At 31.9% G+C, this 17753-nt stretch overlaps 2 protein-coding genes across 3 annotated transcripts in view; both read left to right on the top strand.

Annotated features, from left to right (window-relative positions):
• LOC145326224 (uncharacterized) overlaps positions 1-8963 on the top strand; it is a 12652-nt gene extending 3689 nt beyond the window's left edge. The window contains exons 4-13 of one of the 2 annotated variants that reach the window (XR_013881799.1): positions 205-254; positions 788-864; positions 1285-1357; positions 1952-1995; positions 5683-5782; positions 6049-6125; positions 6671-6723; positions 6842-6944; positions 7962-8266; positions 8775-8963. Coding sequence is in view for 1 of the 2 variants with exons in the window: in XM_080169410.1 (XP_080025536.1) it covers positions 205-254; positions 788-864; positions 1285-1357; positions 1952-1995; positions 5683-5782; positions 6049-6125; positions 6671-6723; positions 6842-6944; positions 7962-8090 (706 nt within the window). In the remaining variant the exon portion in view is untranslated. Of the gene's footprint in view, positions 1-204; positions 255-787; positions 865-1284; positions 1358-1951; positions 1996-5682; positions 5783-6048; positions 6126-6670; positions 6724-6841; positions 6945-7961 lie in introns of both variants that reach the window. The other variant, XM_080169410.1, reaches the window with a different exon arrangement.
• Positions 8866-17753, top strand: ClpP (Caseinolytic protease proteolytic subunit). Its single transcript, XM_080169411.1, has 10 exons — positions 8866-9036; positions 10436-10510; positions 10771-10863; positions 11501-11607; positions 12941-13040; positions 13564-13634; positions 14970-15030; positions 15912-15969; positions 16510-16593; positions 17363-17753. Exons 1-10 carry the CDS (start codon positions 8866-8868, stop codon positions 17419-17421), a joined length of 879 nt encoding a protein of 292 aa, XP_080025537.1. The 3' UTR covers positions 17422-17753.

The raw sequence follows: 17753 nt of genomic DNA, 5'->3' as shown, positions 1-17753 counted from the left end.
CATGTTCTGGATGCTCATTGGTTTTGGGCATCTTTACAAAAAAATCAGGAGTAAATCTTTTTAGTAGGCGAGAAAAATACATTTTTTTCATAGCATTATGGACTGACAAATAATTAAAATTATAGAATAGCTTCACAATTAAAAGAAGTAAAAACTATTAGGTAGTCTTTGTATTCTTATTAGGTAATTTTATTTTATTTTTAGGTTAAATACATATCACAGAGATTTTGATGGAATGCTTTTACACTTTGAAGGAACATAACAAGTTTTAACTCTATTATCACATTTAGCTGAAATTTTTAGGGAGGGGGAGTGGTGTTACCCTCCCAAAATAGCTTTAAACCTTCTCAGGACCTATGAGTAATTACACTGTAAAGGAGAACCGTATCGGTTCAGCGGTTAGCAAAGATCCTTTGGTACACACAATGGATTAAAATATACGTGGATTATATAACAAGATAATTTAAGCCTAACAATTAAGAATCCGAATTAAAAAACGGATTCGGATTCTAGATTCCAAAATTGGCCAAAAATTTGGCGGATTCCGGATTCGGATTGCCAACCCTAATTATTTCAGTTTTTTCCAAACTGGACAATCGTACAATTTAAGTTGATATGTTTTTTTATTGCGCAAGCGCGACTTTTCTTCAATTTTCCAATATATATTTGAGGTTTTCAATTCTATACTTCATCTTCTTTGTTTACTCACTTTGTCAATACCTACTTAATTTAGAATTCAACTACACGGATAAAAAAAAAGATTTTAACTTGTTATGATTGTTTGCAGACGTTAAAGTTTTAAACAAGAATAAATCCATAGATTTGGATTATCAAGGTTACCCACATTTTGACGTCAGATTAAAGGTAATAATATCAGGGACAGATGAGTAAATCTGTTAATGAGATCTTGAGGGAAAAAAAATACTTTTAATTTGACAACATTTTGTACGGACGATCGGACGTACTGATATCAATAAATTGTAAAGTAGCTGCGCTACTTTTTAAACTTTTATTCAAGAATGTAAAAGGATAAGACAATTACCGAATAATTAATCTACATGCATCCCCATTGCATTGATACACAAAGATACACAAACTTACCCCTTCTGTAGATTACTGTTTGGATGACACGCAACTAAATAAACCAATAATTCAAAAATCGATAAAAGTCTTCAAAGTTGTTAAGCCAACGAATAAGATAACGTTTTTTATAAGACTTTGGGGATTAGTGTGATTCAGCCCAATGTCCCCTCCCTCCCTACCTGACTTTTATTATTTGATCAGGCTTACGTGTTCCAGCCTGTGAGAGGATTACAAGTGACCTGTTCCGTCTTTCTACCTCAAAAATTTATTTTAGGGATTACTCTTTTTATTTAGACAATAGATATACTACTCTAGATATCCAATCATAAACAATAACTCGTCCAACTGATAAAGGATTTTCTAGTAAATATTCAGGGGTATATATTCTGCATAAGATTTATTTTTTTCTCAGCTGCTAAATATTTTATTCCCTCCCCCCCCCCCCCCCCCCCTAGTTTTTTCCCTAAGGAGGGGTAAAAATATGAAAAAATGGTTTTAGTACTCTTCATTTTATTCAATTTTGTTACTCCTCCCACATATTTTTCTGGGTTTTTCCTTAAGCAAGGGAAAACATGTTTTGTACCCTTTCTTCCCTTTAGCAAAGTATACGCCCCTGTTATTATTCATTCAATTTTATTCAATCCAAAATACAGTAACACTTGATCCTACGAAATTTATTGCTGACTTAGTTATATGAAGGGAAGGAAAAAAGCATTTTTGACCAAAACATGAACATTTTCTAACCAATATTGTAGCCGAATTGTTTCTACTCTAAGTTCTAATTGATTCAGTTTACTGAATATATTTTTTTGATTTTTTAAAAACTTGATATTTTTTTATAAAAAATAAAAGAGAATTAAAATCGTAGACTGTAGAATATTTGACAGAATAGTAATCAAAGTACCCAACAAGGTAAGTTTAATTTTATTAAGAACAATCCATACAAATCAGAAATGTTTACCTAGGTATTAATTTTTCAAAACAATTTCCTTCCCATAATGAATTAATAAACATAAACATAAACATAAACATAAACATATTTATTTGGGCATAAAAATTAAACATAGTCATAAAATAAAAAACAAAATATAAAACACAATTCAAATTACTATAACAATAAAACAACCTAAATCCTAATCAGTTCTGCCCGGGTAACCATGAATAGATCACTAAGGATCTGTCTACTTTGCCCAAAATATATTAAACAAAGGTATCCTGGATCCCTTTAAACTTATAGAACCTAGGTAGTATCGCCAAAATAAAAATAACATAAAAAAAATTACAAAATTTACAGAGCTGGAGATTTAGATTATTTGATAAAATTAGCTATTGCAAGGCATTAATTAGTTTAGACTTGATAGATTTAGCAAAAAGGTTTCTATCTTCAATAGATTTAAGTTCATCACTTAGATTATTCCAAAGAATGCCAAAGTTGAAAATTGGATGTTTTTTAAGATATTCATATCTATGAGGCCTTATATGAATATCATTGCCATTTCTAAGATTGTAATTACCATTTAGGTGATTATTTCTAATCCAGGTGGGATAAAAAGAAGGAGAAAGAGTTTCATTTAAGTAGTCATGCATAGTCATAAGAGATGAATATTCTATTTGTTGCATTATTGGAAGGATATTATGTTCCTTAAATAGAGGTGTAGTGCTTTCATTATATTTTACTTTTGAGACTAATCTTATAGCTTTCTTCTGCATTTTGATAATAGGATCAAGTGTAGTTTTAGTACACATAGACAGAATATTTGAACAATAATTGATATGAGATTGGAAATTAGCATTATATACCAGTTTTAATATTGGTGTAGGAAATAGATTACTTATTTGTCTAAGTGAATATAAATTTCTGGATAATTTTGAGTGTAAGGATTTAACATGTTCTACTAGAGTGAGATCTTGATCCAATAGAACTCCTAGTGCACGTACACTTTTTTCATCAGAATTAGGAACGTGCTTTATCATTTTAATTTTAGTTATGTTACATTCATCAGAGTCATTCATGTTAAGGTAAAGGGGAAAATAAGGGCTTGCATTGTTAATTGACAATTGTTCCAAATTGTCATATTTTGATTTAAATAAAATAAATTTAGATTTATCTGGATGCAGTGCAAGCTTATTAGCACTATACCAGTCACAGATTTTACTAAGTTCTTTATTTACTAATACATTTAGTTCATTTAAATTGCTATGTGAAAACAGTGGTGTTGCATCATCAGCAAACAATACAGTTAGGGCTTTATCAGAGGCTCTATGTAAATCGTTAATGAATATTATAAACAGGATTACGCCTAAAATGCTACCTTGAAGAACGGAAATGTTAATGTTTTGTAATTCAGACCAAGATTCTCCAACTTTTACTTTACGGTTTCTGCCACTCAGATAGCTTTTGAACCAGTTAAGAGCATTACCTCGTATACCAGCATTGTCAAGCTTACTTAAAAGTATATCATGATTTACAGAATCAAAAGCTTTCATTGCATCAAGGAATACTCCGACAACATAGTCTCCATGATTAATAGATTCAGTAATATAATTAATTATTTTAAGAATTGCATGGTTAGTTGACCTATCTTTGAGAAAACCGAATTGATTCTCATCAAAGAAATCATTTGTGTACAAAAAATTTAGTAACCTCCTACAAATTAATTTTTCAAAAACTTTTGATACTTGATTTACTATTGCTATTCCTCTATGATAGTTAACATCAAGTGGAGAGCCGGAATTTTTATAGATTGCCACAACTTTTGAGGTCTTTAGATTTGCAGGAAAAATACCTTTTTCAATTGACAAATTAAAAATATGTGTTAAAGGTTTTAACAATTCTAACACTACAAATTGTAACAAAGGGAAAGGAATATCATTCACATCTTGTGATGTTTTTTTCCCCATGTTCATAATGACTTCAAGAATTTCTCCAGGGCTAACAGGAGCTAAAAAAAGTGAGGGAATTGTTGGGTTAGGTAGGTATTGTCTAAAATCAATATCTTTATTAGGTATAAAAGCTGAAACTTTTTCCCCAATCTGAGAAAAATGATTATTAAAAGCATTAGCTATTTCAGTTTCATCATTAATGATTACACCATTTACATTTAATTTATCAGTCTTATTTGATTTATTGGTTTTATTACATGCCTCATTAATAGTTTTCCAAATTTTCTTGCTGTCCCCATTTGCATTTTCAATTGCCTCTCTATAGTAAATGGCTTTTGCTTTTTTTAATATAGAGTTGTATAAATTACGATAATAGATATACTTTAGTTTGTCATCATTTGACCTTTTAGCTTTGGCTGAAAGATTAAGTTTAGTTCTCCTAGATTTCATTAAACCTTTGGTCATAAATTTATTTATGCAATGTTTATTACGATTAATCTTTACTTTTTTCTTAGGAAAGCTAAGTTCAAAAATATTATAAAAATCATCCCAAAAAATATCATAGGCTTCGTTGGGACAGTTGCTTGCAATGACATTATTCCATGTTAAAGTACTTATGTAATTTTTAAAGACTTCTTTATTATGTACATCAAAATTTCTTTTGTAAACAAAGCTAGGGCCTTTTGTATTTTTTGCTTTGTTTTGTTTAATACTACAAAATGTTATAAAATGATCAGAGAGAGAATCAATAATAACGCCAGAGTTCAAATATTCAACCTTATCACTAGTATAAATTTGATCAATTAAAGTATGAGTTTCATTTGTAACTCTAGTACTTTTACCAATGATCTGAAAAAATCCAAATTCAAGCATAGTATTAAATAAATCTGAAGAATGTTCATTTACTCCTATTTTCATAAGATCAATATTACTATCAGTTAAAATATATACTGGTAGCTTAAATTTTTCTAATTTTTGAAGCATCTCATTTAAATAGTTAAAGAAAATCTCCATGTGACGAGATGTTGTCATAAATTTACAGCCAGGGGGCTTGTAAAGGGAAACGCAAATAAATTTCTTAATATTTGGAATTTCAACTTTTAACACCAAGCTCTCAAAAACATTTTCAATAAAGTAAGAAACTTCCTCTAAAATAGAGACATTATAATTACTTTTTGTATAAATTCCCACCCCCCCTCCTTGTGCTTCATTTCTAGTTTTACTGAAAAATTTATAGCCTTCTATTTGGTAAAAATCAGGTTGTATTTTCCAAATTTCTTGCAGAGAGAAAATATCAGGCAGACAGTTAGCATTGCTCATATGATCAAAAAATGAGCATAAATTAGTAAATTTAGCTGCAAGACTTTGTATATTTGTATAATTGTATTGATAATCCTTATGTAAAAGTATCAGTATGCCTGTCTGTTTGTAGCTTAAGATCTCGTTGTCGCTGGTCCGATTATGGTTTTTTGTTCTAATAGGTCCAGAGAAGTTTTATAAGTATTTTTGTGGAATTGAATCCTAAACATCCAACCCCTCCCCTCCCTTGAAAAAAGATAAATTTTATTTTACTTTACTTTACAAAACTAAATTATAAAATATGGCGGTCGACTCACTCTTTCCCCTCATTTCTCAAGAGCCTCTAGAGGCCCGTAGCTACTAGTAACATGTTTATAATTCATGACTAAAATAAAATTGAATTTGTTTGTTTTCTAGACAAAAGAATCTGTCAAAGCTGGTGATAAACTGTTGGTGCAACTGACAGAAGTTATACATAAAAACTTTTATACAAAAATAGCTGGTGATTTTATTTCAGGTATATTAGTTTTTTTTATTTCAGATTTTTATTTTGATTATTAATAAAGGAAATATGGTGCTTTCTCTTCAAAGTGCCTTTCAAGTAATTAAGCCCCTTTTCCCATCCCCCTTTTTTAAAAAAAATAAATGGGATATAAAGGGGGAGGGGTACTTTTTCATATGCCTTACCACTGAAGTGAACCCTAACCCTGGCCTCTATCTAATCTTACCTAACGTTACCTGATTTAGAAAAAAAACTACCTTTTATATTAATTTTCAATTCAGTTGAATCGAGTAGTGAAGACCATCAAGATCAAAGTTCTAAAAAGAAGAAGAAACCATTAGAAAATTCCACATTAGAGGTTATTTTTTAAAAAGATTTTAAGGGATAAAACAATGTATGATAATTTTATGCAAATCCTCAAATATGATTTTAAAAAACCTAAAAATTCCTTTAGATTAAAATTATTGTTGGAAAAGTTTTGACAATGCAAGTTTGTACCGCTTAACCAAGTTTTAATAAAAGAGTCCCTAATGTTTTTGAACCAACAAATTAGATAACGTGATTATAAAACTTTGGGTACCAGTATAATTTATTTCCATTAGCCCCGTTTATTTCTGTATTAGTTCATCCCCTTCCCGCCTACTGGTTAAACGAACTAATCAATAAATGACAGGTGAAATAGCAACCTAAATTGACGATAATTTTTCCCCAGTCATAATATCCTAACTAAGTATAAGTGTCCCCCTTTTTTGGGCCAGGTCACTTAAATTTCTGGCCCAAATCTGAAAAAATGGACACATATTCTACAATTACATCCATTAAAGCACTAAAAGTATTCCTTTTTAGTAAGTGTTATAAAGGCATAATTTTTTTAAAAACTTATATTGTAAAATATTTATTTAGAATGGACACGAAAAGCATAGTGAAGAACCAACTTCTAAGAAGTCTAAAAAGAGGCAAGAATTTTGTCAATCAGAAATAAATTAAATAAGGACAATTATCTTTGTTCATTTCATTTTCATGAAAACAAATCTTGTTTTTATGATACCTATTTTTATTCCTATTTAATTGTAGAAAATTTGAAGAAAATGCGTCCGAAGAAGAACTAAATACAAACAATAATGAAGAAGAAGCACAAATTGTTAAATCAAAGAAAAAGAAGAAAAATAAAAATAAGGCAGGGGATAACATGGAGAAGTAAATGATATTATACAAAATTACCTCTTCTTTGAAATAAGATTATTGGTTGAAAACTTTGGACACTTCAGGTATCGCATTGTGTTGATGTCGAGTTCAACTCTCCATACGTTGACTCTTATTTCTCAGTCGCATTATACTTATTCAGTATTCACTCCATTTCCCCTTGGTTGTGTTGTTAGAAACAGCTAGCCCTTGTGGCTATACAAAAGTGTTTCGTTCTACTCTATAACTACTTAGTACTTAGGTCCAAACACCAAGAAACTATAACTACAAAAACACACACCAGCCTATAAGGATTTAAGTATTCAAAGTTTTAAAATCTGGATACCAGTGTAATATACAGCACGATTTCCCCTCCCTCCCTGCTTATTTCCCAATTTTCTACTCTCATTCAGGCTGTGGGTATGAGATCAAATCTTTTCCAACATTGATCCATAGTATTTTTTTAGTGAATATACTAGGTTTATGTTAAATATTTGGTTTATCGACTAAAAAGTTATGCTTTACCATGGTTTTATATGAAAAAAACACTAAAATGTAAAGCATTTTTAGATACAATATCATCAACTGCTTTGTTGAGTTAAACTGTTCAAAATATTATAAGCTACCAACCCTTTTTCTAAACATACATTTTTAATCAAAATGATATACGTTTGTGTCAAAGCTTTTAAACAACAGTTTGAACTCATCAAAACATTTGATGAATTTGCACCAAACTATGCTTAACATTTCAAAGTTTTTTCATATAAAACCATTTTGAAACCTAACTTTTTAGTCCATAAACTAAATAATAAACATGAACCTAGTATATTCACTAAAAAATGCCAAGGATCAATGCTGTAAGGTGCTTAGAATCACTTGCTCTTGTTCGTGGATAGTCCTCTTATGGTTCGACTATCAAAAAATTTGCGGATTTATCCACAATCCAACCGATCCCTGCATTTAAACTTCTACTTCCTTCTCTTTTACTTAATCCTGTATCCCTGAACCACAGGATAAACTGGAGGAAAAGCTGGAGGAAGATGAAGGATATGTGAATGCTCAAGAAAGTGACCAGGAACGACCTAAGAAGCATAAAAAGAAGAAAAGGGAGAGACTCGAACTCGTGCCGACGCATGGTTGAAAATAAATATTTTTTCTTTGGTTGTATGCAGGGACAAGGGTATGTATTATGGAAAATAAATACTAGAATAACACAGACAATTCAACAGTATATTTATTATTTTTGTTAATATCTTGGGGAAATAAATAAATCTACCTCAAAGGGGACTATCCACGAACGAGAGCACATGATTCTAAGTACCTTCCAGCATTGATCCTAAGTATTTTCTTTCATAATATAATAGGTCACCATATGTCATTAATGTATTGACGAGAAAATTTATGTTTCACTATGTTTTTTTTAGGTATTTTAATAGATTTTGAAAACTATTATGAAGCTAATTCTTTTAATAAAATGGATATTTGATGATACATATGCAAATACTCGTGTATTTAGATTGTAAATTAATCTATTATAGCATTGATTTAAACATACATATGGGATATAATAAATGTGCTTTTTAACTCTTTTTAATTTATCATTTGACAACATGGACAATTTAAGAAACCTCGAACTCAACAAAACGTTTGATAGAATTTTGACTAAAAAACCTGAACATTTTTTTACTTTTCTTCAACTTGAAGGGGTGAAACATAAATTTTCTCGTCAATATATTAATTATTATTAGTGACCTATCATATTTTGAAAGAAAATACTCAGGATCAATGCTGGAAGGTACTTAGAATCACGTGCTCTTGTTCGTAGATAGTCCTCTTTTTGTTTTGTATGGAATAATATCGTGATAAGAATGATATTGATATATCTGCCATTGCCTATCCATCCCTCCTTCCTACAAATGTCAACAATTTTTGTAATCCTTGTAAATCTATTTATTTTTCATAACACTTGTTGTTGTCTTTGGGTGTATATTGAATTAAATTTATTTTTTACAGATTGTAAAATGTCCAAGTTGCGCATGTTATTGCCTCGTGTAGGCCTAATTATTCCTGGCGGTCATAATGGACAGGTATAGATATTTGACCAGCCAACATTACTTTCAAGTACACAGGGTTTTTTAACTAAACTGAGTTTTCCGATTTTCAGAAAAAAAAACCAGAAGGTATACAAAAAAATTATTATATGTCCTTGAGCTCTGTAAAAAAGTACATCAAATTTGTAAAAGACGGTTTTCATTATCTCTAAAAATGCAGCCTCTATATGATAGGTACATACATAGTTTCAAAAAATGCTTTATGTAAAAAATGTTGTGCAAGTAAAGTTAAGATAACTCTTCTATTTTGTATAAAAAAAATCTTAAAATTTCAATATTAGTTTAGAAAAAGGTCTAAGAAAAGTACCCTAATTGAGTTTTAAAGGTGAAATGCTTTTTAGCTCCCCACAAAAGCATTTTTGAGAAACTGCCATTTGTCATTTTTAAAATTTTTTTTTATAAAAACATGTAATTGTAAATTATAGATAAATTATGAGTTTATATCTTTATCTGTCAATCAGATTAAAGGATTATAGAAGTAACTGATGGGAATTAACGAACATGAGCAATTTTTGAGGTCATGTGTATTAAGTATAAAAAAAGAAAAATTAGATATTTGTTTTCAATGAAGGAATTTAAATAATGTTTTTAGTGTAATTGGTACAATATTTTATTGGTTAAGATGGTGTTTCAAGTAAATAAATTTTTAAAAACCAACCTTAAAGCACAAATTCTACCAGAAAAAAAGCATCTTATGCTCCTTTGAAATAGATATGCCTTAAAATGCGCCGTATTTTCAGAGATATTGAAAAACCCCTTTTCTAAGTTTAATGTAGGTATGTTTTTACAGAGAACAAGGATCTATAATTATTTTTTCTGTAGTCCTTCTAAAAATTGGAAAACGCAGTTTATATTGAATTACCCTGAGTTGGATCTTTAAATGTGTAGCCGTTGCCGTTGCCGCTGCCAAAGGTACAGCCACTAACCTAATATCGATCTTTAAATCAAATTGGCTACGAGTGGCCACGACTTTTAATCTTTAAATCACAACCACTTTTTGAATTTTCAGTAAAAATATGAAGAAGAAAAAAAATAATACGTAAAAACTACAAGCATTTAAAAATCCATGTTTATTGGCAGCACTGGCAGTGGCGACGACTACGGCTACAGCTACGGCAACGGCTACACATTTAAAGATCCAGCTCTGTATAAGTTTCCAGCGTGATAGAAAAAGAAATAATGTAAAGAAACGAAAAAACTGTTTCCATAGTCCACACCAGAGTTCAATAATCTTACCGCCTTTAATTTTTTTAGTTTTTTTGATCAGTTCTCTTTAGTATGTTCTGCTTAACATTGGGTTATATTATATGAAGTTTATAACGGCGTTTAGTCCCTAGTTGTTTTTTTTTAAGTGTAACACAACATTTGTTTTTAGGTAAAGACAGTTACCCCGCATGTTCTGGCAGCCAGCAATACAAACTACAGACTCCCCGTCAGATCTTTTCATCAGGCAGGGTTAATCATACCCGAGCATTTTATTTTATAATACCAAAGACTTTAAGTAAAAACAAGCAAGTAGTCATTTCATGTATTTTTTCAAAAGGTGTTTAGATGTTACCTTTCCTACAAATTATAGACATAAACAAGTTTGAAATCGATATAATAGGACGATTGTAGCAATCCTAAAATAACGTTTACAACAGTCTGTTACGGACGTGCCGTAGAAAAGCTTCGATAACAAAAGCTGATTAACCCCCCTTTGTTGAACAGAATCAGGACCCCATGATGAATTTGGTTCCCATTGTTATTGAACAAACTGGAAGAGGAGAAAGGTCTTATGATATCTACTCAAGACTTCTCAAGGTAAATAGTTTTACATTTTTTTGGGTTAGTTTGTCGGCTTATTTCTTTAAATCAGGTTAGTGTAGGTCCTGCGCGGGTTAGGCTTAGGAAAAATATATTAACCCACAGTCCCCCACCTTAATTTCCATTAATTCTTAAAATAAGGAGGTGGGAGGCCTTCTATGCTAGAAAGGCACTTTGAGGATAAGCACCAAGATATTTTTACTTGCTTCTATCAATTTAGATAAGTGGGAATACAAATTTTAGATGGCTAAAAATATATTATAGTATTATAGTAGCTCTACTAATATTATTATTCTAGGATAGAATTATATGTTTAATGGGTCCAGTGAATGATTATGTATCCAGTATTATAGTAGATCTACTAATATTATTATAATTATTCTAGGATAGAATTATATGTTTGTTGGGTCCAGTGAATGATTATGTATCCAGTATTATAGTAGCTCTACTAATATTATTATTATTCTAGGATATAATTATATGTTTGATGGGTCCAGTGAATGATTATGTATCCAGTATTATAGTAGCTCTACTAATAGTATTATTCTAGGATAGAATTATATGTTTGATGGGTCCAGTGAATGATTATGTATCCAGTATTATAGTAGCTCTACTATTATTATTATTATTCTAGGATAGAATTATATGTTTGATGGGTCCAGTGAATGATTATGTATCCAGTATTGTAGTAGCCCAGCTTCTATTCCTTCAGTCTGAATCTGCTAAGAAACCAATTCACATGTAAGTTATTATTCTTCTAACAGCAAAGATGCTCAGCTCAATGTTGAGACTCGGTAACCACGGGATTGAACCCACACGGGATTGAACCCAACGGGATTGAACCCAACGGGATTGAACCCAACGGGATTGAACCCACGGAATTGAACCCACACGGGATTGAACCCAACGGGATTGAACCCACACGGAATTGAACCCACACGGGATTGAACCCGCACAGAATTGTGTAAGCTTCCCCTCCCAAATTTATATTTTATTTACTTCAATTTTTAAAAATAAACAAATAAATAAATAAAAAAATAAATTTTGATACACCCTAATTATTTTTATATATATACCCTAGTGAATTTTGGAGAAAAAAAATTTGGTGGGGGAGGCTCTCAACCCCAAAAAAATCAAGAAAAAAATAATTTGGGAGGGGAGTTTAAACCCCTCAAAAAATTGGAAAAAAATAAAAAATTTGGAGAGGGAGACTTACACCACCCAAAAGAAAAAAAAATTGGGTGCAGAGACTTAAACCCGCCAAAAAATTGAACAAAAAAAATGGAGGGGGAGACTTACAACCCCCAAAAAATTAAAAAAAGAAAAAATAAATAATTTGGGCGAAGACTTACACCGCCCAAAAATTTAAGAAAAAAAAATTGGAAGAGGAGACTTAAACCCCCCAAAAAATTGAAGAAAAAAAAATTGGGGGAAACCTACACCTTTGTGGGTTCAATCCTGTGCGGGTTCAATCCCGTGCGGGTTCAATTCCGTGGGTTCAATCCCGTGTAGGTTCAATCCCGTTAGGTTCAATCCCATTGGGTTCAATCCCGTGCGAGTTCAATTCCGTGGGTTCAATCCCGTGTGAGTTCAATCCCGTGCGGGTTCAATTCCGTGGGTTCAATCCCGTTGGGTTCAATCCCGTTTGGGTTCAATCCCGATGGAACCTTGAGACTCTTACAGTCCAAGAAAAAAAAGTCCAATTTAGCCGGAGAGAGAGAGGACAACGGGCTCATTCTTACACTAGTCCCCCCAAAAAAAATTTCTGATTCGCTCGGCTAACCAATTGTTTCATTCATTAAGTTTAGTGTTAAATGTTTCAACCTTTTATTTGTAATCTTATGTATCTAAATTGGGGATGTACATCAATTTATCTGCCATTGTCCTACTCCTATCCCTTTAGATCACTTCAATTTATCTAATTTTTTTATTGCCTAGTGGTGTGATTTTTGGGTGAACAAAATTATTGCTAATTTTTGTCGTAATTGACGAAAAAACATATTTGTTAATAACACAAAGACTATATTTTTGCTGGTTGTATAACTGGCAGCACCCCGAAATATTTTGTATCCAGGTATATAAATTCTCCTGGAGGCAGTGTGACCGCTGGCCTGGCAATCTATGACACCATGCAGTACGTCCTTCCTCCCATCTCTACCTGGTGTGTCGGCCAGGTAACAGTTTTTCTCATATTCATTCAAAACGGATTAATATCCGGTAGATAAGAACCGGTTCTTATTCATACGAAAAAGTTATGTCTAGTATCGTATTATATCCAGTTTTCTATGCATATAAAAATGTACAATCATAAGATTGAAAAGCCTGTGCCTTCGGCATCTCGGGGCTTAAAAAAATGGTTTTAATCTTATAATTCTATATATTCGTACATTCTATATCTGCGGATAGCTGTTTATAATACTATGCGAGAAATAACTATTTTAAAGGATATTGAAAATGTGTTTTTTGTGATAAACGGGTATGAAATAGCTGAATACAGACCAATCCCCCCCCCGCACATACTTCCAATTTAGATCTAAGATTTGTCAGCTTGTTCTTTGAAATGAGAATTTTTTACACGATTATTTTAAACAATGCTTACAATTTTCTGCTAAATAAAGGGTCTTTGAAGAATAATGCATTTAATTGTTTACATGAAAACTGGGAGAGAAATCTCATTAATTGCTTTCCATATTACAGGCTTGCAGTATGGGTAGTTTATTGTTGGCTGCCGGAACTAAAGGAATGCGACATTCTTTACCAAATGCCAGGTATATTTTTTTATTATGCCTACCAACTATTTTTTATATTTGTATGGCCTAGGGACCTTCAAAACAGGGGTCTCCTAAAAGTTTGTGTAGCGCTTTTTGAGGTTAACGATACACTCCTATTAGCTTATATAGTCTTAAAAACTGTAGGGTTGGTAATCCGAATCCGGAATCCGCGCATTTTTTGCCAATTTTGGAATCCATAATCCGAATCTGGAATCCGTTTTTTTATTGCGGATTCGGATTCTAAATTGTTAGGCTAAAATTAGCGTCATGAGTTTTTTCTTTCAACCCCCCCCCCCCCTCCTTTTTTAAGGCAAAGATCACCCCCCCCCCATCTTTCCCCACCTACACGAATAAGTGGAGAGATCAGAAAATATGAAAAAACGCAGATTTAGATTCTTCCCATTACCCGGTATAATTTAATCCCTTAATTTATTTTTAAAAAGCATTTCAACATATTGCTAGAATCCGAAATCCGTCAAAAAAAAGAATCCGGAATCCGCAGAGAATCCTTTTTATTTTTGGACGGATTCTTGTAAGAATCCGAATCCGGTCCAAAATTAGACGGATTGCCATCCCTATTAAAAAGTATGTATTTGGACTGTCCATTGAATATAGAGTAGATAGTTTTAGGCACCTTAAAGCAATAATGAAGATACTTGTATTTTTTCTAAAGTACCTATCTAATTTTATGCTTCACCTTTTTGCTGTGTAAAAGATGATTTTACAGTATTTTTTACAGACATCTTAAAAAGTATTAGAGCTAGAAAAATGTTAGAGACCATTTTAGAAAGCTTTAATATCTGTCTATTCTACTGTAATGTAAACAAATTTGCATGATAAACATGAAAGACAAAATAAGACAATTAAGGAGATTAGATGAAGGTACTCTAAAAATAAAATTAAAATTTGATCCTCAAAAGTAATTTGAAAATTTTCAATAATGGAAAGCTACTAATTCAATTTAGAGAAAGCATGTTCTGAACTCACCATAGGGTCCCAGTACATCCTGTAAAATCCGTTTCTACGGGGTGTTGTATTAACCTGACAAGCTTTCGGGAGGGGTGTGGTCATTTATATGGCCCTTAGGACCACCAAACAATGCACTCCAAAAGTTTTTCTGCGTGTCAATTTTCATGAAAACTAACCTTGATTTGGTTTGATAATTTTATTTATGCCTTTGAAGTAATAAGGCTTTTAATTGTGGAAGCTTAAAATGTTTTAAAGAAGATATTCCCAACAAAAGATTTGCTTTTCTGAGTAGTTTTATACATGTCCGAATGATGTTTAAAGCTATTGAAACTATTGAAAATCGAACAAAGTTTATAATTTTAGAATAATGGTTCATCAGCCCAGCGGAGGAGCTTCTGGTCAGGCTACTGACATTTTAATTCAGGTAGGGTTAGGTATATAAATTTTAGAACCATTTTGGTGCCACGTATAGAAAAGTAGCAACTGACTTAAAACTTTCCAACCTTTCTCATATTTTTTAACGTAGCTTCTAAACTACATATAGCACAAACATGGTTCTTATATTTCCAAGAACTAGAGTTTATGGTGATTCTAACGGTATGTTGTATAACATTTTTCTACCATTAGCACAAGCCGCGTAGTTTAAATTTTAAATATGAAAGCATTTTTGCACACCCTTTGAATTGGTAATGTTCTATAAATATTTAAAAATGTTTTTCGGAAAATTGGTTTTCAAAGCATAATTTGTTGAAAACCATGAATTCTTTTGGTTTTTAAATGTTAACTAAAGGATTGTATGAAAAATCAAATAAAGATTTATATATATAGTTTTAGGTTTTTATTTGAGCAGTTACTTTTATCCAGTAATATATGATCATACTTTAGAAATGTTAGTACTTACCTATTGTCAGGGTTTCGGATCTGCATTGATTTTTTGCGGATCCTCAAAATTTGATCAGTGCGGATCCGGATCCTACCGGATCCGGTTCCGGATCCTTGACAATAAAAATAAAATCACCAAACCTTTCAAAAAATATTTATTCTTTAATTCGAAGTCAAAATAATTTTAATTTTCAAGTCTGACCCTAAACCTTAAAGATTAGCTCTCATCAAGAGAATGTCTGAGATTGTATATAAATTTAGGTAGATTTTCCATTTTTTTGAGTCCAAGGATCCGGATCCGGATCCTTGGACTCGAAAATATGCGGATCCTTCCGGATCCGAAACCCTGCCTATTGTTTAAGTATAAAATGTTTGGAATTGGTCTCAGAAATTTATTTCTAAAATTCTTATTCTTTTTTTTAGGCCGAAGAAATTACAAATCTGAAGAGACAATTGAATCAGATTTATGTTAAACACACAGGTATACAAACATTAAATATATTTATTTGTTAAGATCTAATTACCATGAATTACCTAATACGTCAAGTCCAAGGATAACTAGGAGCCAACTTTTTGATTGCACGTCCGTTGTCTGGACGTCCTAGCCGCATAGTAATGAGTTGCACCTGTTTTGACCAAGGCATTCCTTCTGCTCTGTCTATTAATGTCATGCATCTGACATAGCAGCAACGTCTTGATTTATGAAGCAGTGTTGATTTGAACCCCAAACCTTCCCGACGACGAGTGGATGCGCTACCCGTTATGCTACGGTCGCGGATCTAAACTCTAGTTACTCTACAAGTCAGCCTTGTTGGTTGGTCTGCTGTTTCATCACTAAAGGTTGTGATTTGTGTATGCAATGAAAACTATAAGCCAAAACTATTACATCTACATACTGTCTTGCAGCTAAAATAATGTAGACCTGCGACTGCCTAGCAATGCAATAAATCTCTACTAGATAATACGAAATAGGTTTAAGTTTTAGCTTTTATTAATGTTGTCATCCTTGTTACTGCTGCAGGTCAGACGTTTGAAACTATCGAGGCAACTTTGGAGAGAGATAAATTCATGAACCCCCAACAGGCCGTAGAATTTGGTCTTATAGGTTATTTTTTTTTTTGTAGCGCAGCTACTCTCTGCTTGTTTTGATGTCAGTCCGTTCTCGCGTAAAGATTTCTTGATTACATACTTACTAGTCCACACACAGCCGAAAGTATGAGATTTTCACATTAGTTTTGGTATAATTTACAATCCTTCCCTCCCTGGTCTACAAAAAGGGTAATTTTGATTATCATAATGGGGATTTACAACAATTTATTTTTCACAGTTTTATCCATTTAGATCCCTGATTGGAATAGACATACACACTTTTAGCGTAGCATCTCTTCATTAAACTTCGTTGTCCTACGACAAACGCAGGAGTCCCAAACGTCGGAGTGGACTTTTAACCTAACCAATTTTAGACCATCTTATAGGTTTTTTAAATGCCTAACACCTGCGGGGGGCTTATTTGCTCATTCATACCTTAACCTAACCTAATCTGTAAAGAAATACATAATAAAATTAATATTTTAACACTCCTGCGTTTGTCCACTCCGACGTTTGGGACTTCTGCGTTTGTCCTGGAACCAAACTTCGTTATATAGCATTGTTTTAGAAAAGGAATTATAGAATATACGTTGATATATTGGCAGGGGAAAATTTCTTGTCGATTTAGGTTGTTAACTCAGACCTCAGTTATTGATCAGTTCATGAAAACAGTAAGATGGGAGTGGATGGGGGTGTCGTTATTTTAGCCAGTTGCAAGTTTCAATTAATAAGAGTACATAAAAATCTGGTGTAATATCTAAGTAATAATATTTCTATTGTTTTAGATAATGTTTTGGAGCATCCCCCCAAGGCTGGAAGCGGAGCCGATGACAAGGAAAAATAAATCATCAATTTTTAAAAATTTGTCATTTTATAGCTTTTAATTCTTTGCTAAATAGATATCTGATAAATAACTGTCCACGAATATGAAAATAATGCTTTGATTATATAATTTTTTACAACATAATGAAAAATTGATATTTTGTCTTATTCTTCTTTTCTCGGTTAAAATAAATTTTTTTATTAGATTTGTTTAATAAATCAAATTAATACGAATTTAATATTATTATTAAAAAGAAATATATTTCTGTAATGTTTCTATAACTGTATTGATCAATTTATTAAACTGCATTCATGTATATTATATTTCTTTTGTTAATAAATTTTGATAGGCAA

This window comes from Acartia tonsa, chromosome 8 (genome assembly GCF_053477335.1).
Source record: "Acartia tonsa isolate MP-2025a chromosome 8, ASM5347733v1, whole genome shotgun sequence".
Classification (NCBI taxonomy): Eukaryota; Metazoa; Arthropoda; class Copepoda; order Calanoida; family Acartiidae; genus Acartia; species Acartia tonsa.
The sequence above is the reverse complement of the archived record's forward strand: the minus strand, read 5'-3'. Positions and strand labels throughout refer to the sequence as shown.